General features: G+C 52.4%; 1 protein-coding gene across 2 annotated transcripts in view; it reads right to left on the bottom strand.

Moving 5' to 3' along the window:
- The window catches only part of CSPG4 (chondroitin sulfate proteoglycan 4), a 51187-nt gene that overhangs the window by 13645 nt on the left and 9945 nt on the right, over window positions 1-27597 (bottom strand). For both annotated transcript variants that reach the window (XM_037131128.2, XM_037131120.2), the window contains exons 2-8: window positions 17738-17901; window positions 12589-16125; window positions 10980-11462; window positions 10466-10642; window positions 8652-8850; window positions 8424-8558; window positions 8146-8312 (exon numbers count right to left, since the gene is read on the bottom strand). In XM_037131128.2, coding sequence (XP_036987023.2) covers window positions 8146-8312; window positions 8424-8558; window positions 8652-8850; window positions 10466-10642; window positions 10980-11462; window positions 12589-16125; window positions 17738-17901 — 4862 coding nt within the window. The remainder of the gene's footprint in view (window positions 1-8145; window positions 8313-8423; window positions 8559-8651; window positions 8851-10465; window positions 10643-10979; window positions 11463-12588; window positions 16126-17737; window positions 17902-27597) is intronic.

Below are 27597 nucleotides of genomic sequence, written 5' to 3'. Positions count from 1 at the left end.
CCTGTGGGTCTCTCCAATGAGCTCTCCTATGAGGCTGGGAGTTTCTCCTGCCCTCTCAACTTCCACAGGGTTTTTTAGTTAGAAACTTTATTCAGGCTTAATTTCCCTGCACTGGAACCCTGGGTTGCATGGCTTGTCTTACTCCCCAGTTGTTCCTCCTGCTTTATCCATAGTCGAACGTGGGACCGCCAACTGCTGCCTCGCCTTGAGTCCTCCCTGCCCCAGCTGCCCATCTCCACCCCTCCTACCACTCTGGATGAATGTTTCTTTTTTAACTCCTTGGTTGTTGGACTTTCATATGATTTTCTCACAGTTCTGGTTATTTTTTGTTTTTAAATATGTTCTTGTCCTTATTTTGGTTGTGCAAGGAAGCAAAGTGTATCTACTTATGCCACCATCTTTGCCAGAAGTCTCTCTCTCTTTTCTTAAAGATTTTATTTATTTATTTATTTATTTTCTAAAGAGAGGGGTTAGGAAGTAAAAAAGGGAGGGACAGAAACATTGACTGGCTTCCTCTCATGTGCCCCCCAACTGGGGACCTGGCCAGCAACTCAGGCATATGCTCTGACCAGGAATCAAACTGGCAACCTATTGGTTCATAGGCTGGCATCCAATCTACTGAGCCATACCAGCCAGGGCCTGTTTTATCTGTCTTAACTAAACCAAATGTAGTTGACTCCTCCCTTGAAATAAAGATTCTGTGCAAATGGTAGGGCTATCTAATAAACCAATGTCTGTTTTTAAATCAGAACCTGGCTCTGGCTGGTGTGGCTTAGTGGATTTAGCACTGACTTGTGAACCAAAGGGTCACGGGTTAGATTCCAGTCTGGACACATGCCTGGATTGTGAGCCAGGTCCCCAGTTGGGCGCATGTGAGAGGCTACCAATTGATGTTTCTTTCCCTCTTCCTTTCTCTCCCCACCCCTGGAAATAAATAAATAAATAAATAAATAAATAAATAAATAAAAATCTTTTAAGCTAAATAAATAAGCCAGAACCTGTCCCCTCCAACTAGGGAATGTTATGTGGCAGTATATTAAATATATTTTTGCTAATTGAATCTGCCCCAATTCACCTGATAGGTAAGATTTTCTTAAAACCATGATGCCCACATATCCTTTTTCCAGAGGGGGAAATGTATTTAGAAATAAATAAATCAGATCCTGAACCAACTGGAAAGATAATGATTTTAAAAGAACTTCCACCGGAGAAATACAGTCTTGAGACTGAACATTTGTACAGGATGTTCTGGGTCAACTTCAGGACTTTTCCAGTCACTGATATCATTTATACACAAGCTGGAATTAAGCCCAATACAAGATTACTTTTTAAAAGGGCCTTATAATTCCGCATACAAGCCCTGTAATTCTTCTATCCTTTTAGTAAAAAAAAAAAAATCAGTGGGAAAGGATGGAGATCTGTACAGAATCTCCTAGCTTTAAATAGTTATTCCCAAACATCTTATAGTTTCTAACCCATAAAACCTATTATCAGCTATTCCTGTGGACTGCAAGTATTTACACAGCACCTTTACAGCATTTCTGTAAGACAACAACAACAACAACAACAACAAAACCTCAGAAATACCCCTTTGCTTTCACCTGGGAAGATTACAAATTTACCTGGATAGTAATTCTCCAGGAAGATACGCAGAGTCCCACCTCATGTCTTAGATACTAAAAGCTGATTTAGCCTAGTCTGGTAGCTTAATTGGTAAGAGTGTTGTCCTGAAGCATCAAGGTTTCTGGTTTGATCCCTGGTCAGAGCACATATAAGAATCAACCAGTGAATGCATAAATATTATAAGTAGGACAACAAAAACGAATATTTCTCTCTCTCCCTTCCTCTCCCTAAAATCAACCAATAATTTTTATGAAAAGCTAATTTAAATGATGTTAAATTTCCTAGAGATCCTTCTCTAATCCAATATGTAGATGATTCAGTTTTTATGCTGCAGGAAATTACTAGATTCCCAAGTGGACATAATTTACCTATTACAACAACTTGCTATAAAGGGACACAGGATATTAAGGGACAAGTTCTGATTCTGTTTACCTCAGAAATAATATCTTTTCCTCTTCTAAAAACAAAGAAATGAACAGCAGGGGAAAAAAAACAGCTTAGAGAGTTCCTGGGTTTGACTGGATATAGTCACAGTTGGATTCCAGTTTTTTTTGTAGATTTTATTTATTTACTTTTAGAGAGAGGAGATGGGAGGGAGAAAGAAAGAGGGAGTGAAATACCAGTTGGTTGCTTCTTGCACGCCCGCAAATGGGGACCTGGCCCGCAACCCAGGCATGTGCCCTGACTGGGAACTGAACCAGTGACCTGTAGGTTCTCATGCAGGCCAGTGCTCAATACACTGAGCCATACCAGACAGGACAATTCCAATTTTTTAGTAATGTCCCAGCCTTTATATGTTTTATCAAAATAAAATTGACCTGATCTAATTCAGTGGAACCCAGAAGGAAAACAACCTGTAAAATCTAAAGAATCAGTTACAACTCCCATTCTGGGACACCTGAATTATAAACTTTATAACTTTTTATACATAAAAATGAAGGAACTACTTTAGAAGTCTAAACTCAAACATGGTGATCATCACAGACCTACAGGATATGATAGTCAGCAACTAGACAGATGGCTTCCTCCCTGCATGACAGCCACCTCTGCTGTAGACATGTTATGCAAACAAACAGAAAAGACAGTTATAGGCTCTCCTTTGTTGATATTCCCCGTTCTGTTACCAGTAAATGTTCACTAAATTTTTATCACACTGACGGTCTGTCAGTTGGCTGGCTCTTGCCTTCTGCACCTAACTGGAACTCTATGTAACAGTCTTAACCCAGTGACTTTGCTACCTTCTTTGTAGGATGGAGACATCCACAGTTGCGTTTTGTTTACTGATCACATTCTTGTTCCTAGGAATAGTTTACAGGAAACACCTGTTGATAACGCTGACTTTATTTACAGATGGATCTTTGAAAGATGAACAGGGACATTACTGAGCTGAATATGCAATAACTTCCCTGGTGGACACAATTGAAGATTCTTCTTTAACTGAATAAGATCTGCCCAACAAGCCTAATTAATGGTTCTAACTTGGGCTTGTCCATTGGCCAAAGATCAAATCGCCAATATTTACACCGATAGTAGCTATGCCTTTGGCATAGCTCATAACTTTAGAATATTGTTAAAGCAGCAAGTCTTAATTTTCTCAGGACAGCTCATAATGAATGGAAAGTAGGCTTCAGAATTATTAGTGCCAAACAGAAACTAAAACAATTGGCAATTATCAAAAATTCCAGGACATTCTCAAACTGCCACCATGGAAGCAAAAGGAAGTTATTTAGCTGATGCTGCAGCTAGACCGGCAACATCAAACGGTCAAATTATCCAAACCTGAGATTGCTTCTTGCTTTCTACTAAACCAACGAAAGACTCTCTTGTATAATTTCAATGGACAGCTGCAGAAGAAAAGAGAATATGGGAACAAAAAGAGGGAACCTCTGTCCCAGGCAAACAGATATGGCTTGGACCCGGTCAGAAACCAATCTTACCAGCTGGGGCTTAATTACCTGTACCTTAACATGTGCATGAGCTAAAACAGAGTCCTGAAAGATGATGTCATGGAGTAAATAGCATTACTGGTACTGCAGCCCATTAGGTGTACAGCAGATTTTATATATCTAATAATTACCCTGGAAAATCATTCCATGGGTCTCAAGAACATTTCCCACTTTTTCTAGATCCGTTTGAGGGACAGTAATTGTATTTTATTCAAATGCTGTCATTTCATGAATACGAATATGTGTTAGTTATGATTTGTATGGGTTCAGTCATTCCCTGCAGGAAAGCAACAGCCTTATGGTCAGTAGTTATTAGGAAAAAATTAATTCCCAGTTGGGGAATTCCTTCTGAGTTACTGCGACTGAGGGATGCATTTTACTGAGCAAATAATGCAATTCACTTGTAGTATGTGGCCCATTCTACATCATTTTCAGTGTGCTTATCACCCCCATTTCTTTGGATTGGTGGAACATACAAATGGTACTATTAAAACTCAACTAGGTAATTTTCAGAAGTTTTTAATCTCCCTTGGCTAAAAGCTCTCCCTATACTGATCCTCCACCTGAAATCTACTTTTGGTAAACATAGCATTTTTCCTTATGAAGTAGTCATCAGCCACTCTAGGAGTCTGAATGAAGGGACATGCAAATCAACTTTTCTGAAAGGAGACATTCTGCATTATTATCACCAGCTCATTAATCAGCCTACAGAGACTGATCAATTAGTAACAATCATTTCATAGTGTGCTCCCAAGTGATGAACACCTCGAAGACAACAACTTACAAGCAGGACACTTTCGTCCATTTGGAAAAAGAAAACACATTAATTAAAGACTCTCTCCAACATTGTTGGAAGAAATCTTATCAGACACCTAACCTAGAATAGACATATTCCCCTGTTTCTGACACTTGCCTCCACCTACCGTGAAGATCAAAGACTTCTCAAGGATGAGGGGCCTTTGACATCAGAGATAGACAGCTATCTCAAGACACTGACAAGGCCTCTATACCTACAAATCGATGCTGAACTTTGATGTAAAAAAAGAGATTTAATTTATTCATTGTAACAGAGAGGAGAAGGGAGGGAGAGAGAGGAGAGAAACATATGAGAGAGGAACATTGATTGGTTGCCTCGTAGTGCCCCGAGCTTGGAGATGAAGCTGGCATCTCAGGCGTGTGCCCTGACAGGGGACCAAAGTGGGGGCCTTTCACTCTGTGGGATGCTGCCCGGCTGAGCCACACTGGTCAGGCTGCTTGATTGTTCTTACCTGCCTGCTAACATTAGTAATAATAATAGTAACTGGACTTGTTCTTTAGGCTTTTCTCAAACCTTGTGTGTACAGCCCAGATGTTAATAATTGCTGAAGGTGTGTAAAGTAACTTTTGTATTATCAATAATACCTTTTTTTATGGTTTCTGTTTTGAAATTTAGAAGAAATGCTATTGGAAAGAGAAGGAAAAGGACGTGTATATTTTTAAGAGAAGTTAAATGGAAGTAGTTTGTCCTAATAAGCTGTTTTCGTAGAAAGTTAGTGGAAAAGGAATATTAAGAAAGAAATTTAGCCCTGGCTGGTGTGGCTCAGTAGATTGAGTGCGGGCTTGCAACCGCGGTTTGATTCCCAGTCAGGGCACATACCTGGGTTGCGGGCCAGTTCCCAGCAGGGGACACACAGGAGGCAACCATACATTGATATTTCTTTCCCTTTCTCCTTCCCTTCCCCTCTAAAAATAAATAAATAAAATCTTTAAAAAAAAAAAGAAAGAAATTTACTCTTTCTTGCCGAGTCTCGGGCAAAGGATGTCATTGAGAAATATTTTAAGTGCAAGAAATGAAGAAATAAACTTGGCTTTTGTTTCTCAGAAAGAAAGAAAGACAGACAGTAAGAAAGAGAGAAAGAAAGAAAGAGAAATAAATAAATTTTATGTATAAATGTCAGAACCTAATTATGGAACTATACTTACCCCCTAACCCAACAGGGACTGAAACAGGTAGAATAAAATGTTCCCCAAAATTGTTCCATTAAGTCAAGCCCTATTGGAACTCTAATAGTCATCAATAGGCAGCCTTAAAACAATGGGACAGAAACTACCATGACTTCTTTTAAGTTTGTTTTTCAGATGTAATGCCAAGTCACAAACCCCAGAGACAAACTCAATACCCGGTTGGGAAGTCCCTTCCTGCATCCCATAATAAGTCTTGCACAATCCCAGAATGCCTTTCTTTATTGATGCATACCTGGACTTCAGTGGGACCCCAGCATTCCTAAAAAGGAAAAAGCCAGCCAAACCATACGCTGTTTGGTTAACCCCAGCAACTTCCGTGTTCCCAAAGATAAAAATCCCTAAGCCCCACATTTAGGGTACAGAACTTGAGGTCCTATCTCAGTGTTCTCACCCTCTGCAGAACCTCAATATATCTGCCTTTGCTTTTATCATTGTCCCTGGTCTAAATTATTTTAATCCAGGAGACAAAGACCCAAACTCATTGATAACAGGAATACTAACTATAGAAGCTGAAATGGCTATAAAAACACGGCCCTCTATAACTGCTGCTAAGAAACCAGACATTTACTTAGGAAACTCTTGGCTCTGGTCAGATAGCTGTGTTGGTTAGAGTGTCGTCTCCATATGCTACAGTTGCAGGTTCAATCCCCGTCAGGGCACATATAGGAATCAACAAATGAATGCATAAATAAATGGAGAACCAAATCAATGTTTCTCTCTCTTAAGAAAAAAACTTACTGTCCTTCTGGCTTCTGGAGTTTTAGATGGTAATTGTAATTTACAGCATTGTGTCTACAGCCTTGGCCCTGATTAAACCTTAAAGTTACAGCTTCCAATCGCACAACTAGGAGGAATCAGATGAATAATAACACCTGAGTGCTTCCAGTGGGAAGGACATGGGCCATAGTAAATAGAAACCCATCTCATGGTCAGATTGTGAAAACTGAAAAGGTGTATGGTGTGCCCTCAAACTAAGAAAATGGTATAGTAGATGCAAAATACAGACAAGTGAGACAGACAGCAAAACCTGGGTCAGGATAGCCGATAGGTTAGAAATGATCTAGAGCTCCTTCCTTCCTTCCTTCCCTCCTTCCCTCCTTCCCTCCTTCCTTGAGAGGGGGAAGGGAGGGAGAAAGACATGGTGAGAGACATCAGTGTACGAGAGATACATCAATAGGCTGCCTGTTGCACGCCCCCAGCTGGGAACCTGGCCTGCAACCCAGGCATGTGTCCTGACTGGGAATCAAGCCAGCGACCTTTTGGTTTACAATCCACTGAACCACCCCAGACAGGGCCAGAGCGTTTTTCTTAATAAAGGCCCATTAGACCTTTATTAAGACCTGACTGCCTCCCATTTATCTGCTTTTCATTTTCTGAGAAAAATGCAGCCTTGAATTCCATCCAGGGTTATAGTCTTGCCCCCTCCCCAGTGGTCCACTGCTCAGCAAGACAAACTAAGACTTCTAGGAATGAGGCTTCCTAACACCGTGGGACTCTGTTATCCAACCAAAAGGTTGGTCGTCGATGCATGCTTTGGATTAATGTATGACCAAAAGGGGGATGTGTGGACGAAAAGGGGGCCACATATTAAACCTGACAAGCTCAGGGGAGGCCTGTACCTTGCATGGCAACCTTACAAACTCAGAGACCTAAAGTAACCACATAGGATGGTCTGGAATTAAAATTTCTTAACTAAAAGCGAGTCATGGCAGGTAGTCACGTCCTAGGCTGGTATCCTCCTTGACTGAGCCTGTCTATGGTCTTTTCATACCTATGATAACATAGCTTTGGAATGTCTGAGTAATACCTTTTTCCAGACCCCTCAGGGCACAATCTCCAGCAAGATTATATTGTTATTATTATCATGTTGTTTTTTAAAAGATCTTATGTATTTTTAGAGTGAGGGGAAGAGAGAAAGAGAGGAAGAGAAATATCAATATGTGGTTGCCTTCCTCAAGCCCCCTACTGGGGTGCTGGCCTGCAATCCAGGCATGTGCCCTGGCTGGGAATCGAACCAGTGACCCTTTGGTTCTCAGGCTGGCACTCAATCCACTGAGCCAACCAGCCAGGGTTTACTACCATGTTGATTGTTAACTGTTAAGTGTCTTATACTGGTCTATGTAAAAGAAGTATGTGTCTATTCTTTTTATCCAATCCCAGAGTTTTCCCTACTTTGCTTTCCCTCGCCTCCCTAATCTATCATCAGTGAATTTTATGTAACCCCCTATAGCTTCCCCTTGGATTCTGTTGTATAAAATAACTGCCATTTTATGGAGCATTTTCTTAATCAGTTGAGATTTTGCTTCCAGGCAATTGTCAGATTGGCTCAAATAAACTCATAAAAATTCTTACAGGTTTGGATGTTTTTTATGGTGATACTTCTCTCTCACTATGGAACAGTAAGCCCTGTGTGCTTGGGCTCAGTGGCTTCTGGAGGGCAAGGCATGCATGACCTTGACCACAGGAGGCCCAGGGAAGCGTGCAAATGATGCTGGAGCCAGTACCCATGTCCACGTGTGAGTCTATGGCAGAGTGGGCCACCTGAGCTGTGGCTGTGGAGTTGGGCCCTTACCTCGGCCTGAGTGAAGTTTACCAGGCTCTCCCCACTGCTGCCCTTCTGGGTGTGGAACAGCCGGCCAAGCTGAGGGCCCTGCACCACCCAGTAGAGTAGGTGGTGGGGGTCGGTGCCTGTGCTGGAGCTGGCTCTCAGGCTCTCGCTGCTGAGCGGCTGGACAGACCCTGTGAGAGGCAAAAGGGGTCTGTCAGACTTTTCCAGGAGCCAGGGCAAGGCCTGAGGCTGCTGGAGAGGCACCCTGACCCCGGCATGCCACCCGCCCTTGGCAGACCCACCTGGGCAGACAGTTAGCCTCTGGCTGCCCTCCAGTGAAAGCAGCAGCTGCTTCTGGGCTGTCACTCGGAAGAAGTGTCCAGGCGAGGTGTGCCTGCCATCAGAGAGGCTGAAGCGGAAGCCTCCATCCAGGGCCCCTGAGGTCAGATGTAGATAGAGCTGGGTCTCACTGTCCATGCCCACCCTCGGGGTGCCCCGCCCTCATAGGGCCCCCCCTTCTCGGCACCCACCTCGGTGTGAGAACAGCACGAGCCCACTGTCCAGTTGGGTCTGTGTGAAGTTGTGCACCTCGGTGCCCTGTGCCGCCTTCAGCACTACCCGTCCATTGCTGGGCTGCTCGATGCTGTAGACCAGGTCCTCGGGCTCTGAGTCACCATCTATGCCCCTAAGGGCTGCCGTAGGGATGGGCACAGTAGCCCCCTCCCACATCTGGAGACACAGGCCTGTGAAGGTTCTGCCCCCACCGGGCCATATTGGCCCCCCCTGCACAAAGTGCCCCACACTATTTACCTTTCCCTGCTGTCCCAGGGCCCCCACACCCAGGCTCCCTGCTCCCCTCTGCCCTAATCTTGACTGTCCCTCAAGGGCAGCTCCTGTGCCTCTACCTCAGGAAGCTCGCAGCTCTTACCTCGCAGACTTCTCACCCCTAAAGGCCCCCAAGCTCGATCAATAGCACTGCTCAGTCTGGTTGTCTCTCAGGCAGGGCAGGTGTCCCTGAGAGCCTCCATAGTGAGTCTGGGCAGGGGCTGGGCAGGGGCTGGCCACTCTATGGGGACAGTGACTTTGCCTGCCTAGGAGACTTAGAAATGGGCTTCCCTTCCGGGTAAGGGAGTGGGTGGGAGGCAGGAAGAGCTGAAGCAGCACTGGGATGAAGGCAGTTAGCAGCCCCCAAGGGTGAGTGAGGGACAGCTGGATGCAAAATGCACCCCCCACGCCCTCCCCACCCCCGCCCATGCTCAGAGTGGAGGGGAATGCCCCTCAGCCTCCCACCTGCCAGCAGGGCAGGATCTGTTCCCAGAGCCCTGGTACTTGTCCTGCTGAGGTAGCAACTTGGGAGCAGTATTGGGGAGGGGCTTCCATAGCTGGAGAACTGAGCCCTCTGGGATGCAGGGCTCCCTCTCCCAGCCCCAGGCTGACCCCTGCTAGAGCTCTAGGAGGGGGGTCACTTTGCATAGAGGTTCCTGGAGCAAACAAGGTGGATAGCACCACCTGGTGGCTGAGCTTCCACAGAGCTTGACTTGCCCGTGGTCCTTGGGCAGCCCTCAGCCCTCAGCCCTCACAGCTCTTGCTGGTCTCCCTATCACCAGGCTGCTCTTGGCCGGCACATACTATCCCACAAAATGCCCAATGTTCATGTCACAGACAGCTTGTCAGCCCTTTTTTGAAGCTTCCAAGGCTCCTGCTGACCTGCAGCCCACACCCTAGAAGTCAGCATTCAAGGTCCTACCCATCTGTTGGCTTGCTGGGTGGCCTTGGTCAAGCCACACTCTTTCTGTTCCACCTATAACTACTTTTGAGACTGTGGAGAAGTTCTGTCATCTGTCTGGGCCTCAACTTTCACCTCTGCTGGGTAGCCACACCACCGCTGTGCCCTGTGGCTACAGGGTGCCTGTGCTGGAGCTGGCTAATGTAGGGGGCAGGGGCTTGGGAAACCAAGCTGTGAGCTTTACTTGCTGAGGGTGGAAGTGGGGAATGCACCTGGAGTCAGCCCTTAAGGGCTTGAAAACACTTTCTTCAGGAGTTTGGTCCTAAGCCATAGAAAATCCCTCCTGTTGAGGGTGAGTCTTGGAAAGACCAAGTGTGGCCATTCGTAAGGCTGTCTACAGGTCTTCCAAAGTGTCTGAGGGAAAAGCCTCACACCTGTGTTCCATTTCCAGCGCAATAGCTCTTCTCTCTCCCCGACAACCCAGTGAGGCATGCAGCAGTGTATCCCTTAGAATAGGGATATTCTAAGGAGGGGAAAACGAATACTCAGAGATGGGGAAGCTGTGCATTGGGCTCTCTCCGGGAGGGGAAGCGGGAGGAAGTCCTAGATTGCTCTCACCTGCAGGCCCGTGTTTGTGGTGAGGACTGGGGGCTGGTCGTTGACAGGAAGGATGGTGATGGCGAAGGCCACCGGATGGCTCAGGCGGTTGATCTCTGAGGCATTAGCCACCAGGATGAAGCTGTCTGTCTGTGTCTCGCTCCCATCATGAACATAGTGGATCAGCAGCTCCTCCACCTATGGGCCGGCCAGGAGCTAGAAGTCACAGTCAGCACTCTTTCTACTCTGCCTCTGGGAGGGGGAGGAGGCTGAGTCCCTCAGAGCTTCAGTTTCTGCAGGTGGGGACAACGCTCTCTCCCAGAGGAAAGGAATAAAGGGATGAAGGAAATGGGGAACGGTCCTTTCTACCTGTCCAGTGAAGAAAGAATGAGCCCAGGCATCTGAAACAGATGTGCTCTGCAAAGGTGGGCTCCATGCTTCCTCTCTGCTCACATCCCCAGACTGGTCACCCCCAGGGCTCCCCCACTGTGCCCCCAGAACTGGGCTGTCCCCCAGTGCTTCCCTGACAGCATACCTCTCTCCAAGAGAAGGTACTGAGGGTCTCATTTTGAGGGTCTCCCTCTCTTTGCAGCATCCCGTGCTGGGGTGACTCTAGCACCCGCAGGCGAAGGTCCGGCAGCATGCGGAAGTAGGGCCTGGGGATGTGGATCAGCGGAGGGGCCACGGTGCAGGAGCCGCCCTCGGGGACACTGAAGTTCTGTGCCTCCAGTGGGATGGTGGCAGGTAGCACCTCCAGCTCCATGTGGACACCTTCAAGGGTGGCACCCAGGCCTGAGGTCACATCCAGGGAGAAGGAGTCACTCCAGACCTCAGGACGGGAATGCAAGTACAGGACCCTGCCCGCATCCACTGCCTCCTGAGAGAAGCTCCGCACGGGGTCCAGGCTGCGCAGCTCGGCCACAGTGGCGGCGTGAGACAACATTACCAGGTCGCCAGCACTCGGGGGTGTCTTCACTGAGAACACAATGTCTGCGGGCGGCACTGCCTCCTGGGCTGCCTGGTTAACAGAGGGTCGGGGGGACTCACCAGAGGCACAGAAGTGGGCCATCATGGCCTCTGAGACACATTCCCTGAGATGTACACAGTCACACATCCTCAGATTCAGTGACACAAACCTATAATCTCATTAAACGCTGATGTCTGAACAAGGACACACAGTCGTCCCACACAGACACACACACACACACACACACACACACACAAGTCTCACCCCCGCTATTGCCACTTCTCACCACCAGACAGCACTCCATTCTTCACTCCGCAGACACTCTAGGCTCTGCGGAGCTTGCAGACCCAGCCCAGACCAGGGGCTGCTGGGTGCTCCCTCATCTGATCATCACCCCCAAATTAACGTTCCTGATTCTGTGCCTTTGCCTGGACTGTTTCTTCTGCCTGTGCTGCGGTTCTCCCCATTCCCTGCTATTGAAACCCAAGAAGACTCTTCAAAACCTGGTTCAAATGCTGCTTCCTCCAGGGCAAAGACAGCCTGATGCCAGACATGTTTAGTCACATTCTGCCTCAAAGTCCAGCCAGCCAGAACTGCAAGGGGCTCAGAAATTAGCAGTACAAGAGCATAGGACCCAGAGAGGGCAAAAGACTGGCCTAAGGTCACATAGCAAGTTGGTGGGCCTGCTGGGAGGCCCACCGTTGCTCCATGAGTCTCTGGGGGGTCAGCAGCCCTCTCCAGACCGTGAGTCCTGGCCCGAGGTCTGGGAAAAGAACTGAGGCAATGGGAGCCTGGGCGCAGCCAAGGCTGTCTCCAAGGCCTACAGTCCTCAAAGTTGTTTCCATGAAAACTCTTCAGAGAAATTATCGTTAGTAGAATACAGATTCTGAGGCTCAACTTCAGAGATTTTGGGGTCTGGGTGAGGCCCAGGAATCTGCACAGTTAGTTGCAGCATGTACACATAGGCACATGTCATGTGGAACATACACAATGCACACAATGCACACACATAGGCAGCTCTATGTACAACAAATTCCCCAGAAACCCTCGGGCACACAACACACATATGCAAGGTGTGCGTGTACACCCGACTCGGAAACCACTACAGGCACACCTGGAACATCCAAGCACACACGGCAGGAAGGCCCGCATTCCTGTTCACCACCCAGCCCTCTACCTCCAGGTGGTTTCTTCTGATCTCAGTCGCCTCCCCCTGGAAGATGAAGACCTTCTTGTGCTGAACCAGGTGCAGTGGAGCCAGTCTCCCTTCTAGGGCAATGGTCACATGCAGGGTTGCATCTGTGTGCACAGGCCCTGCATCCACAGAGAAGGCCAGGGTGTCATGGGTGCTGAGGCTGCCATTGTGGCTGTAGAGAATGGCCCCATCCGACAGGTCCTGATGAAAGAAGGCTGTGACTGGCTGGCCTGCTCGGAGCAGCTGCCCCCAGTGTGGGCCAGCTGTGACGTGATAGTGGACCTCATCCCCACTGCGGATGTCTAGGTTCGTGTCCAGGTGGAGTACAGCTGTGCTGATCGTGCCCTGCCCTCCTTGAGGGACCACAAGGTTAGAGCCATTGACCACGCGGAGGTAGGGATCCGAGGCCTGCACTTCAAGCAGTGTGGTGGCCTGGTGCTGCCCGTCAGATACCTGCAGCTGGATCCAGCCACGGTCAGCCCCTGAGTGCACAAATAGTACTCGCCTCTTCCTGAGGTCCTCCTGGGTGAAGCGGTAGATGGGCCGCGTGGGCTCATCCACGGCCACAATATTGCCAAAGAGGAGGTCCTTGCGGGTCAGCACCAGCTGGGCATCAGTAAAGCCGGAGTCAGCATCGCTGAAAGCCACGTCGTCTGTAGTGAGCAGCCGCCGCCCACCCCGGGCTACATGGAAGATGCGGCTGATGGTCTGCACAGGGGCGTGGTCATTCACTGGCTGAATGGCCACTCGGAAGACACCACGTACCTCTTCCCAGGCCATCCCACCACTGCCCTCACCCTGGCGGGTAGCCACAAACGGGATGTCATCTTCCGTGGTCTCGGAGTCATCATGCTGGTACACCAGCCGGCCATGCAGCAGGTCCTCGTTGGTAAAGGATGTCACTGTGGTGGTCTTATCTTGTGCCCCCCGCCATGCCAACCTCCCATGGCGGGGCTGCTCCATGACCTCATAGAGATAGCTGGCACTGTTAAGACTCTTGACAAAGAGGTGGTCAGCAGAGAGGACAGCCTCACCACCTTCAGGCACTGATAGGAGAACGTTGGTGAGTATGGGAGCATCTGGGTCACCGCCGATATAGATGGGGAAGGCATAGATTGGGGAGAAGTGCGGCGGAGCTGTGACACGGAAATGGAAGACATCCTCAACCACCTCTGAGGCACGTGCTGTGGCCCCGTAGGTCACCCGACCAGCCTTCAAGTCATCCTGGGTGAAGCTCTGACCTTCCGACAGCCGTGTGCCCTGGAGCCGCAGATTTCCCTTCCTGGGGGCCTGAACCACCTTATAGTGGAAAGTGGGGGGGCTTGGCCCTGCCTGCTCCAGGGTGGCCCTCAGGTGGGCTGTGGTGAGGGCCTCCTGCTGGGTGTTCTGAGTGTGCAGTGGCTCCAACTGCAGCATCCACACGGTGGCTCTCTGGACCGTCACTGCGAAGGACAGATTGCTCAGAATCTCCTGGCCCACCTGCACCTCCAGGGCCAGCTTCTCCACCGTGTCCTCCATGCGGTGCTGTGGGTCGGTGCTCAGGTACCTCACTCGGCCCTGCTCCACGTCCCTCTGGTGGAAGGCCTGTGAGGCCCGCCACTCCGTGCCTTCTGCCCCTCCTGCCCCCTGCTTCTGCAGCTCCCCAAACTGCAGGGCCTCGGTGACTCGGAATAGCACACTCACATCCTGCCCTACAGCATTTGTCTCCACTGACAGGTTGGAGGGCAAGACCAGCGCAGCGGAGCCCTGGGCCAGGTGCAGCCCCGTGTTGTGGCGAATTTGAATGGCTGGCCGGACAGCCACCACCTTCAGTGTGGCTGGGGAGCTGGCCTGCAGCCCATCGCTGACCCGGAATGTCAAGTCCTGGGCAGGCCCACCACGGTGGACATAGACAAGGCTGCCCGCTTCTAGCTCCCGGCAGGAAAACTCGGTCGCTGGCTCCCCGGGCTGGTCTCGGCGTTCCACAGGGCTGTTAGCCAGGGCACTGAGGAGCTGGAAGGTAAGGCCCTCACAGGGGGAGTCTGGGTCATAGGCCTGGAAAACCTCAGGCCCCAGTGGCTTCTGTGTGTGTTCCAGGATCACCATAAGGCTGCCGTGCGGGAAGATGATGTGGGGTGGGTCGTTGACAGGGTTTATCTGGATGGGCAGAATGTAAGTTTGGCCCCTCCGGAGGCAGGAGGGCACGGGTCCCCAAGCCGTCACTGACACCTCCAGCACCAGCTGGTCCTCGGTGTCCTCGGAGCCACTGTGGATGAAGCGGGCCTTGCGGTTCACCACATCCAGGAGGGTGAACATTTGCCGAGCCTGCGCACCTGGAATGTCCAGCTCTAGCTTGCCGTGGCGTGGCCCGCGGCTCACACTGAACAGCACCTGGGATTTGCGCAGCTCAGCCTCCCTCAGGTCCAGCGTGGGTTGTACGTGCCGCCACTCAAGCCAGGCAGTGCCACCCTCAGCCACCACCAGGGGGCTGATGGTCAGCAGTTGGGTGAAGTTGGCAAAGATAGGAGGCAGCCCAGGTTCAGGCACGCAGGGCTCAGGCAGCTTCATGGCTGGCCAAACCTCAGGTACCAGAGTAGAGAAAACTTCATAGGGGCCATAAGCGTCCTCTTCATATTCGTCTTCCTCAGGCTTGCAGCCGGCCACCATGTTACGAGTCAGCAAGGCTTCCCGGAGCCCTTGCCTCTGGCCGTTGATGCTGAGGTCCTCCATGCAGCCCACCAGGGAGACACTGACAGCCCCTGGCGCCAGGCCTAGGCGGTGTTCCTGGAGATGGCGAGATGCGTCTGCATCTAGCCCCCCGAGGAGGAGACGGCCGCGAGGCTCCAGGTAGTTGAGGACCCCACGGTTGGAAGTACGTGTTGGGTACTGGTCCACAGAGATTTCCAGCTGGTGAACATCTATGTGGACACTGACCTCATGGGGCTGCCCATCAGCCACAGGCACACTGTTGTGGAGCAGCACAGTGCCCTGGCCTTTCTCCACCACAGCCCGCAGATGGCCCTCAAATACATCCAAGTAGATGAAATCCCCGTGCTGGCCCCCTGCCTGGAAGGCCAGGGGTGCCTGCTGGTTCCTCGTGGTGAGTGTGAACTCCAGGTTGCCCTCAACCTGAGTGCTCCAGGCAGGGAAGGCAGCCAGTGAGTGGGGCCCAGAGAAGCCCAGAGCCACCTCATCACCAGCAGAAAACTCTTCCGCACAGCCCTCGTGCACGTCTGGGGTCAGTAGCTGTAGGAGGCTGTGGCCATTGAGGGTAGCTACATGGAGGCAACCCCTCAGGGGGCGGCTAGTTCCCCTTAGATAGGGCAGGCCCAGGCTTCCAGTGCCTCCCACGAAGAGCCCATAGGGGACCTCCAGAGGGCCCCCCTGGAATGGGGCTGAACTGTTGAGGAGCCCGTCTACTGACAACCGGGCCCAGCCGTCAGATACCTTCAGCCCCACTGTGTGCAGGACAGAGTCACTCAGCAGCATCTCTGACGGCGTCTGTAGCTTCAGCTCTTCCTGGCCTAGCACAAGTCTGACCTGAGGAGAGACAGGGATTGGGGAAGACAGCACCGTGAGTCTATCACTTCTGTTGGAAAAGCAGAGTTGGTCCCCAGGCATGCTAGGGGTCCGCGGAGGAGGGCCTAGGACAAGGGCTTCTCCTGCCAGCCCTCTCTCCTTCCTGCTCTCTTCCCTCACTCCATAAACACTCCCCAGAGTTATCCTTGGGAGGCCTGGACAGCTCTGGACCCCAATATGAGTCAGATGCAGTCCCTGCCCACAAAGAACTGACATCTAGAAGATGCTGTCCTAGACATTCAACCTGGATTTTTTATTCTTTCTTTTTTTGAAAAGGATTTTATTTTTTTAGAGAGAGGAAATGGGAGGGAAAAAGAGAGGAAGAGAAATGTTAATGTGCCAGAGAAACATCAGTCCGTTGCTTCTTGCATGCCCCCAGCTGGGGACCTGGTCAAAAACCAGGCATGCGCCCCAGCCAGAAATCAAACAGGCGACCTTTTGGTTTGCAGGCTGGCAAACCAAATAGCACTGAGCCCCACCAACTTGGGCTATTCTTCCCCCTTTTTCTGGGTGAGCGGTGACAGAAAAATTGCCTTGGGATACCTGGAAACTCTCTGCCGAGGGCCCTGAGTGGGGCAAACATGGGGCGGGGGTGGGGGTGGCAGTCCCAGAGACAGCCAGGCTCACTGTTCAGGGACGGGGAGCCCAGTCAGAGGCTCTGCGTGGTAGAGGTTTAGTAAGAAAAGCTCCCTGACCTGAGGTGAGGGGAGATCCTTGGGGGGAGAAGAGGAACATGGTTCTGTCTACAAGACAGGGACACCAGAGCCGACTCTGGTGCAGTGCTCCCCCCAACCAGATGGCAGGACGGTTGGTAGCAGAGCTGGGGAGCTGAAATAGCAGACCATTAAGAACTGAGACCTTGGGAGTCCAAGTATGGAGCCCCTTGGTAGGGGTGTGGCCTCATTGTTTCTGACTGAGAGGAAGGTTATAAGCACCGGGCTGTACCAGGCATGTTCAACAGTGACACCTTATGACAGTGAGAAACAATGGCAGCATCAGATGGACCAGTGGATGACTAGGCCACAGTGGGGTGTGGACACAGATGGCTCTCACTTAGACTAAGACCTTGGGTTCTCAAACCCTTCATGGTTAGTGGGGAGTCTCAAGAGAGTGCCAGAGAATCCTTGCAGTATAGCTTGTGGTGACTTGAAGGATGAAATGGAAAGATGAGAAGGTTGTGGCATGATCAGTGTTATACAGAGCCTAGGTTAGCAGTGGGGGTGGGTGGGTGGAGTGTTCACACTGAGACTTCAAGGATAGGCTAGAGGGGGCAGGTGCAGGGAGTGAGTGAGACAGGCACCAGGCAGGAGTGGAGTGAGAAAAGGCCTGGCAGTGACAGACCACAGACAACCAGGGAATTGAAAGCCATCAGTGCTATCAGCACCCAGAGGGCCAGCTACAGTTGTGGTGAGAAGTGAGGCTGGAGAGCAGGAGGGACTCACAGCTTCTGGAACACTGTGGTCCATCTCACAATAGAGAACTTGAGACCCCAAGGTGAGAACAACTTGCACAAGGTCACACAGCTTGCTAGGGGCCATTGAAAGCTAGAGTCCAGCAGGGAGCTGTCACTGACCTGCAGGCGTCCAGAGTAGAGCTGCAGGAGGAGGTGGTCGGCTGGGCCTGCTGCCAGAAGAAGTAGGGCTTCGGGCTGGGACGTAGAGAACTGCAGCTGTAGGTCTATGTTGGTCAGAACTGTGGCCACAAACACCTCCAGGTGGTTTTCACCGAAGAAGGAGGCTGTGTGAGAGCAGGAGTCTTGGTCAAGTCTCAGGCCCTTGCCTGGGGAAGGGGAGGTGCTACAAAGTGGATAGGTGGGCTTCAGGGAAGGGTTTTATGCTGGCACACCCTCATGGTTCTTCCATGTGGCTGTAAGGTGCCCAGCGTAGATCTTACCTCTGAAGGCCAGACCCAGCAATTCCAAGCAACTTGGGTCTCCTCTTCAGAGATTCCTAGGGCCAGGGGCCTCTGCCAACAATGGCTCTCCTCCCCTGGGCTCCAGCCGAATCTCCATCCTGGGTCTGGCCCTTCCCTGGCCCAAAGGGAAACCATCATTGGCATGATCGCCTGCCTGGTGTTCACAGATCGCAGGACTGGAGTTCCAGAAGAACCCAAATGACCCCAGCTTAGATTCCTTCTCCTGAGTGCTCCTTACACTCTGGCCATGCTTTCCATACTCTGCCCTACATCTGCAGGTGGGCTGGGGCCATGGCTGGGGCCTGGTGGTGGTGGTGTCAGGCAGCCCACCCATCCTTGCTTTTCTCTTGGGCCATGCTCCCAGCTGCCTTTGGGGGGTGGCAGAGGCAGCTTGTTGGCCTGAGTCCACCGAGGAACAAAGGTTCTAAAGCCAGATGGAGGCCATATGCAGTGCTGGACCCCAAATGGGCCAAAACTTCCTGCATCATTCCATGTTGCATCCTGCTATAGAGCTATTAATGGTCCCTGATGAGCAATCAGATCCGGTCCCATTGTTTCCACCATGGCCAAGAAGCAAGGAATGACAACAGCTGGGTTCTCCAAGCCTGGGTCTGATATTGAAGTCAAGGCCTAGGAGATGCTGAAGGTCTGCTGGGCAGGCTAGTGGGCCTCCCAAGACAGAAAGGTTACTGCGCAGAGTCCCCTTTGTCTCGTACAGGGACACCTCCGTTTTTTAAGTTGATACCTCCTTCCAGGCATTTTCCCAAAGTTAGCCTCCCCTGTCCTCCAACCAGCTGCCACAGTTTCTGGTCTATTTCTTTGTGGCGATTAGGGCCGAATATAACTTTGAGTCTGTCCCGCAGATGTCCAGGGCTTGGAAGGGCAGACAGGAAGGGGTTAAAGAGATGATTCATCTCTGCTGGGCTTCACTTAAACCATGTGTGTGTGAATAAAGGCTGATGGCTTTTATAGGGGTGATCTGGCACCAGCCACATGCCTGCTCGTCCTGGGCCACCCTGTATCGGTGGACATGTGTCTGCAGAGGCAGCCACCGGAGGGTCTGAGGGATGCGCGCCCTACAGCAGCCAGCACCACCTGAGGGGCTCCTCCCTGGGTGGGGCCAAAATCCCCTCTAATCACCTCCATTGCCAGCACTTGTTGGAAACATCAGAGCCTTAGTCTGGAAGCTAAACGAGTCAAATAAGAACTGAAAAACCATCTGGGCCTCGTGGTCTGGCAAGCCCGGCAGACCTCAGTGTTGGTGAGGGACCGGCCAGGGGACTGACAGGTGAGGCGCACCTATGGGGGCGACTTATCTGCAAGGACATTGATTCGTATTTGTAAATTTTATTCATTGATTTTAGAGAGAAAGAGAAAGAGAGGGAGGGAGGGAGAGAGAGAGAGAGAGAGAGAGAGAGAGAGAGATTTGTTGTTCCACTTATTTATACACTCATTGGTTGATTCTTGTATGTGCCCTGACCAGGTACTGAACCTGCAACCTTGGTGTATCAGGATGATGCTATAACCAACTGAGCTACCCAGCTAAGCAGAACACTGATTCTTTAGAACAAAATACAGCACACTACACTGAGGGCAGCCACAGAGCAGAGGGTGGGGAATGTGGGCCCTGCAGAACAGGGCCACCAACACGGTGGGCCAGAGATCATAGCAACTGGCAAGAGCTGACTAAATTTTTAGAGATTTTGTGAGCCAGGTGATGTTGCCTGGTGAGAATATACCAGGGAAAGAGGCCAGTGTGACAAGTGAGAGCTCCCTGTCTCTCAGAGAGGCTGTTGCTAAACATTTCCTTGCCTGCCACCCATAAGGAGTGAGTCCTGCATGGGAGTTGAGCCCACATACCCATCCATGCTTCCTTTTGCTAAAGGTGGATATAAACCTTGTGAGCATGGCCAAGGTCAGGGCTCTGGACCAGGCAGGAACTGAAGTAGCTGGCTGGCTCTAACCACTGAGCAACTTGCCTCTAGTCCCCTCAGAGCAGGCCAGTTTGGCTGGGTTCTCCACGCCTAAGGGGGAGGGCAGCAGGAAGTAGAGGTACTTTCCAGAAGGCTGGAGTCTGAATGGGCTCATTGAGGGGCTGGGCCCTGCTGTTTCCAGTGAGACCAGGCGGGGAAGGACTCATACAAGCAGCCTTGTGCTATGCCGGGAGTGCGTAGGCCAGGCAGCCCCTCCACCCTGCCGCAACGGAGGTTTCTGAGGCCTTGCTGGCCAGGGTTTTGGAAACTCTGACAGTCCCCCCTACACCCCCACCACCCCTACTTCCCGGTCTCCTTCTTCTGCTCCTCTTACTGTCTCTGTGGCGCTGCAGTTGCCAGAACCTAGAATCTCTGTCCTGGAGGGAGGGAAGTGGGAAAGGGACTTTGAATGGATAGGGGGTGCAGGATAAAGAAGTAATGAGCTAGCCCTGGCCAGTGTGGCTTAGTTGGTCGGAGCGTCGTTCCATAAACTGAAAGGCGGAAGGTTTGATTCCTGGTCAGGGCACATGCCTGGGTTGCAGGTTCCACTCACCATTGGGAGCTATCAATGTTTCTTTCTCACATTGATCTCTCTCTCCCTCCTTTCCTCTCTCTCTAAAATTAGTTAAGTGTGTACTCCAGTGAGGATCAAAAAAAAAAAAAAAGAAGTAATGAACTAGGGGGTCAATCCCCAAGGGCTTCCTGGGGGGTGCAGAGGCGCAGAGAGGGAGGAGAATGGGTAGTAAGGACAAGTGGGAGCCTGCCAGGAATATATAGGTTCTGGAAAGTTGAAGACAGAGCAGTAGAGGGAAAGGTAACATGCATAAGCCAAGCTTAGTGGCCTGGTGGGGTGTTGGGTGGTGGGGGAAGAGAGGAGGCATTAGCACTGCCTGGAGACCTTCCCTGGACTCTTTTGGGTGAAGAAGACCCATGATTCATCAAAACACCAGCTCAGGCCTGCAGCAGCTGGAGAAGGGCTCCGTGCAGGTCTCCAGTTCACTATTTTGTGAAGTGAGTACTCACTCCCTTCCACTCCTCCCTCCTCCTGTCTAGGGATTAGTGATGGAGGTCCCTCCGGCATCTGCACATGGGTATGCAGAGAGCTCACGTTGTGGGCTGCCTGGGTGGTGCCAGTCCTTCTGAATGGTGGGAGCAGGATGGCCACAGGGTCTAGGGATAAGTGAAGGCGTGGGAAGAGCCCCCCCCAGTAGGGGTTTCTCTGACTGGAAAAAGACATGTGTCCAGGGCTACAGAGATGTGTATTTGCATGTGTGTGCAAGTGTGTGGGTGGCTGCTGGGTGTATTTAGGATTTATGTAAGGCTGTGTGTTTGTGCATGTGTGCGTGTGTGGGCTGGGAGCTGCCAGGACAGAGCGGTGATTGTGCCCAGGCCTGTCTTGCCCCTCGGTGCCTATCCACCATGACTAGGCTGCGCCAGCTCCGTGAAAGGAGCTCTGTGTTTCTGGAAGGTTCCTGCCCCTCCTGCTCAGCGCCCATCCATCCGAGACATTTACTGAAGGTGGAAAAGACCCATAATATCCCACCCTTCCTGCCCACAAACAGGGCACTGCTGTCTGGGTCCAGGGTTGGGTGGCTCTATCCTGTTCCCAAGACAAGGGCTGGGAACACAGAAAGAGCCTGTGTCCTTCCCTACCAACCCCCTTCTCACATGGGCCCCTAGCAAGCCAGCTTCCCTCTTGCAGAGCACGGTTCCATGGGTCTCTTCTGGCTCCCTGGGGGCACTCCTAGGATGTTTATGAATGGGAACCTCGTTCCTGCTCCTGGGGGACCACAAACATGAGGCTTATTTTCATCATGATGCCCAACTGTCTGCCCGTCAACAGGTTCTTGGGACAAGGAGCAGAGTATGTATTTATCAGGCGGTCCCTACCCCAGGCTAGCTAAGGGTGGGTCTCACACATGGGTGGCTTTCTTGTCCAGGGGCTGCTGCAGACCCTTCTCTCTCTGAGTCCTCAGGGTCCCTAGGGCTAGCCAGACCGTCTCCCTGGCTCTGTCCCATCTGTCTTTGTCTCTGTCTTGGCCTCTCAGTCGCCCTGCTGCCTGTCTCTGCCTGTGCTTTTCTTCATCTCCCCCTGTCTTTGTCTTTGCCTCCCCTCTTCCCTCTGCCCCATCCTGGCTATAGCCGGGAGCATCACCCTTGTTCCAGAACAGTCTAGGGAGCCTGGCTTGGGCTTCTTGCCTCCTCAGTCCTGGGTCCCCTCTTCCCGGCTGATCGATTCCACTAGTCAGCCCTGCACCCCCACTTTCTGCTTGATGGGTTCCACACCATCAGGGTTCTCTACAGCTCTGCCTGCGGTGGGGCACTTGGCCTCCACTTCTTAGAAAACCTGCAGTCCTGGCCCTGACACCTGTCTGGGCACCTCCGCCCCAGCGCACCCCTCCCTGGCAGTCAATCCCTGCGTGCCAGCTCCAACTGCATTCCTGGTGGCCTGGAGGCAGCCAGCAGCCCTGCAGCCAGCATGCGTCATGAGCAACGGCAGCATTCCTTGGTGTCTGCTGCTGCCTGGCTTTATAAGGGAGAGTGTGGAGCCCAGAGCTTCTGGGCAGGGTGGCATGTGGGGATTGCCTGGGCCCACAGTCAGGGTGGGTGGTGGGAGACCCGGACACGTGTGTGTTGAGGAGGGACACATTGGTTCCAGGATGGAGCAGGAGCTGGGAGATGGGTGGGAAGAGAGGGTGGAATGATGTAAATTCATTCATTCATTCATTCATTCATTCACTCACTCATTCATTCATTCATTCATTCACAAATACGATAGTGGAGTGATGGGCATAGAGAAGGAGAACCGACCTGGGGAAAGACAGAAAGCCTGGGAAAGATACTAAAACTGAGAATGGAAAATAAAGACCCTCCACAAAAACTGAACTTAAGGGTCCAGACTGGGGCCTGAGAGAGATGGAGGAGGAAAAACCTGTGAGAGATGGAGAAGGCAGGATGTGGGCAGTGTGCGTGCTACTGTGGACCGGGTCAAGGGGGTAGACGGGGCGACACTGGCCAGTGGGGAGGGAGGGGCTCCTGCTCTAGGTGACGGTGGACTCTTGCACCATAGCTTTTGTCACCAGTAATGACAGATCCTGGTTCCAGACTCGGCAGGAGGGGGTGAGACCGGGAGAGTCCCACTGACTGGGAATCTGAGGGGCTGAGGGGTGGGGTGTTCTGGGAAGCCCAAAGCACGGATGAAGGATTCTTTGTTTTCCCTCACAGATGTGTGTGTGAGTGGCCCTAGGTGAGAGCAGGGGTGGGCCGGGTGCCCTTCCCCTGCAGCTGGGCCCTCCCTAAGGTCACCAGGCTCTCCAGACCTCATGCCAGATCCCCAGTGCTCTGTCCCCCAAGCCAGGGAAGCTCTGAGGAGGCAGGAGTGGGGTGAAAAGTTCCCTCTGATTTACATGCTGGTGGGGCTGGTTCTCCCTGTGCTGTCCCCTCTGACTGCAGAGCTGGGAGAGCAAACATCCTGGGATGAGGACTCAGTTCCACAGAGCAGCGCAGACCCCACACCCCTGCACAGTAGGCGGTGGTAGATTTGAGTGCGGGACAAGGGAGGGTTTGGTGCTCTGAATACTGGACCATGGCCCTTCCTGGCCAGCCACCTCTATCTGGACTCCTGGGCAATGGAGAAGCTGTCACTGTGTCTATTCAGGTGTCAGCCTGTCCTTCAGCATGTCCTGTCCTTCAGCATGTCCTAATAGCCCCCTCACCGCCAAGGTTCAAAGGTCGGCTCTCCCAAACTTTCACTTTTCCCCATGCCTGTTGCCTTCAACAGTAACAAGGGGCAGAGTTACAAAGACAGACTTCATGTCAGACCAAAGGCACAACATAACCTGCCCGCAGTGGTGACATCGGGGTTGCGAGAGCCAGGCTGAAGATGGCTCACCTCTCGCCAGGGCTGGCTGCCCGCGGATCCTCAGCGCTCACTGCCTACATCCTTGGTTCCGATTGAGTCCACAATGCAGGGCGTGCCAGCGCCCACAAGGCCCGGCCATAGGAACAACAGCAGATTAGTTCAGTGTCACAGGGGACTCGATACAGCAGCTGTTCCTGTTCCTCTCGGGAGGCAACAGCTTGCCCTAGCGGAGAGTGGCTCTACTAGGCTCCTGTGCTCGTGGGCAGGCCACTGTCTCTGCCTCTCCACACTACAGGACCTCAGTGGTGGTTAAGGCGGCCCTGTCCCTCCTCACTTTGAGAACTACTGAGCCACAGGACTCAATCTCAGGGTACTTGGCCTTGTATTTGGTTGCCAGGCCAAGGAGGACCGGGCAGAACGATGGCTTCCTGACCCTGGTCACTGACGTCAGCTACTGGTCCTCTGACCAAGTGCCTAGAGGCCGCCCATGCCATGGGGCATACACTGAGGAACATGGCCAATTTAGGGACCCCCTCTGGAAGGCGAGTGCCCCTGGAGAGGAAGCAGGGAACCAGTGGGATGGGGTGCTGAGCTTGGTCCACAGATGCTGATGGGGCAGGGCTGGTGCCCCGGGCTCTCAGCCCTGTGTCCCTACCCTGGGACCAGGTGGGGCACAGAGGATGTGAGAGTGGAAATGAGAGGTTTATCTGGAAGAAGCAGCCCAGAGTCCACTCCGGCTGGAAGGCCGGGGCAGGAGGAAGCAGGGCCAGCAGCGGAGTGTTTGTGGAGGCCTGCTGTTTTCCAAGCTCCAGGCATGGAAGGGCGGGACTTTTGTGGCTTGGAGCAGTTCAGAGAGGCTTTTCCTCGCCTCGTATTTTCCTCCTTATACAGGAGGAGTTCTAGGCCCTCGTTCGCATCCTCCTCCCCCTGGCTTTCCTGGCTCTGAAGGAAATATGGGTCCGGCCTCTCAGTTGACCAGGCTAAGATAGTGGTTCTGGAAAGAAGAGCGAGAGAGCTGGCCCGGCATTGGGCCTGCCCAGCCCCCCACTCCCAGCAGGGTCCCTGTGAGATTGCTCCCATTTTATAGGTGTAAAAACTGAGGCAAGGAGGGCAGTTACTTGCGTGAGGGCCTGAAGAGCAGTGCGGAGTGTGATGCTGTGGGTCTCAGGGAGGGCATGCACAGAGAAGGGGGTGTTGGTTGTTATGTGGAACTTGGAAGTGGAACATCTGCCTGGGTGTGAGAACTGGCCCCCCGCCTGGGGAAGACACGCTTTTTCCCTTCCTGTCCTCAAGCCTCCTTCTTTCAGGGTTGAGGCGGGTGGGGAGCGGGGTGGAGGGGGTGGGAGTGAGGCAGCGGGAAGCGTTGGCTTTCCATGAGTGGTTTGGCAGCGTGGCTGGATAGGGTCTGGGTTTGGGTCTGGTGTGTCAGGGAGGGACCTTCCCCAGGACTGGCTGAGGATGGCACGTTCCAGAAAACAGTGATAAGTGAGCCAGTCCTGAAGAACATTTCTCCCTGACCCACCAGCCCATTGAGATCTCAGAGGTCAGAGAAGAGGCTGGAGTGGTGGGAGGTTTGGGTTCCATCTAGGGTGCGAAGCTCGCTGCCAGGAGCCTGAGGGGCCACGCCCGCTCCGGCAGAATCCCTTCTGCTCTGCCCTCCTATGAGAAACAGCTGAGGGCAGGTTGTTGCAGAGGGGCCTCAGGGCCTCCCTGAGCCTGGCAGACTGGGCTTGGAGACAGTGAGTGTGTGAACTGGGATGGGAGGACAGTGGAAGCCATGACTGTTGGTCTGGACAGAGGTCTGGACCAGTTTGACCTGACTTGCGCTCAACAGGCTGTGCCTTAGACAAGCCACCACTATCTCTGCCTTGCTTCTCCCATCTGAATACAGGAAAGGGATGTAGGATGACCCACAGACAGCGGTCCCATGTTCAGGAGACCGGGGGGAGACAGAGGACACAGCTTCCCCCCAACCCACAACATACATGCACACACACATGTGTGTGCACACGCACACACACACACTCTCAGAGCCACATGCTGCCATACTCTCTCTGGCTTCAGTTTTGCCACCTGTGGAAAGGGACCCGGGGAGGGAGACTGACACCAACGCCTGGTCCCTGGCCAGCTCAGCCCACCCAGCCCAGCGGGAACTGGCTGGTGGAAAGATGTGGTTACTACGGTGGTTACAGCAGAGCTACCTCTGGCCTAAGGGACCACAGGTCTGGCCACACTGGAAGCTCTTGAGGACAGAGCCCAGAGCCTGTGTCCTGTGCCCAGGACATCTGTCATCCAGAATCACACGCAAGTGCTGACAGAGGAAGCATCAGCATCGAAGGGAATCCGAGGACCAAATGGAGGTGGCCTTTGGCCCGTATGGATGATTTTCTATCGGCAGAGCTGACAGCAGACTGGAAAAGCAGAAGCTCCTGTATGGGCGGCAGGCTGGCTGGAAGGTGTGGCCTGGGAAGGCAGACCAGGTGACCTCATTGTCTTTGCTGGTGGCCTCTGTGCTAACCACTTGCCCCATAGGTCCCCAGACTGAGGTCCCCGCCATAGGCCTGAATCCTCTTGGCGCATGTTCCTTTCCAGCACCCCCACTAACTCTGCAGACCCCCCAGTCTGTCGGCGCCTCCGAGCTATGCCCACCTGCCACACTCCCTGGTTCATCTCTTTCCCGGCCTCAGGCACCGCCTCTTTGCTCTGGTCCCCGTATCTCTGTCTCTGGCACCTGCCAATGCCCCCTAGACATTATAATACCAGGAACACCCCCAGGAGCCCTCAAACTTAAGCCCACCCATCTCAAGCTAGAGTCAGTGTCATCTCTCCCCGAGCCTACTCCCCACCCAGTGAAGGCCTCTCCATCCACCTACTTCTGGGCAGGAATGTAAAAGCTGTTTCAGACGTTCTCCTCTTCCCTCCTCATGGTCCGCCCATCCTACCCTTAAATTCTCCTTCAAATTCTGTCTCCCTTGTGCTCCTCTGTGCTGTCCCACAAGGCAGATGGCCACCATCCCTTGCCTGGCTTAATAAATGTTCTGGCTTGTTTTGCTCCTAGTGGCCACAGTTAACCTAAAATGGAAACCAGTCCATCACCCTTCTCTTGCCCAGAAGCCCTCAGTGGCTGCCCTCTGGCACAGCACTGATGTCGGGCGCAGGGTGGCCTTGCTCCTGCCCCGCATGCTTTCCTGTGCACCTCCCTCGAATACCCCATGTATCACCCTCACCAGCCCTTGGTCTGTTTTCCATCTACACCTGTTAGGTCCCAGCTTATGACCTCTGCTCAGGGCCTTTTACCTGGCCAGCTCTTCTTTCCTCTCTGCCTGTGAAATGGCCTCATGCTCCTTCAGGAAAGTTCTCCCCTCCCTTCCCCACAGCCCAGAGCTCCTCTGCATCGGGAATGCAAAGGTACTCAGCTGTGGCTTGAGGATTCATGTCACTGTTACCTCTTTCCATTTACACTGTGAATCTTGGGACAAGACGGGCTGCTTGGTGAAGGGAGATGGGAAAGGAAGATGGGAGGGCCCAGCGGGGTGAGAAGGGCAGCCACATGGTGGACTGCTGGCAAGGGCTGCACCTGGGGGCTTGACTAGCTCTCCCCGACCCGGTCTCACCTCCAAGGCTTCTTCCCAGTTTTCTGCTGTGCCCAGGGGCAGGGGATTGGACACGATGTCCCTACCCTGC

The sequence above is a fragment of the Artibeus jamaicensis genome, unplaced genomic scaffold, assembly GCF_021234435.1.
Source record: "Artibeus jamaicensis isolate MK-2021 breed Jamaican fruit bat unplaced genomic scaffold, CSHL_Jam_final scaffold_286, whole genome shotgun sequence".
NCBI classification, from domain to species: Eukaryota; Metazoa; Chordata; class Mammalia; order Chiroptera; family Phyllostomidae; genus Artibeus; species Artibeus jamaicensis.
Note: the sequence above shows the minus strand (reverse complement) of the source record. Positions and strands in the feature narration are given on the sequence as shown.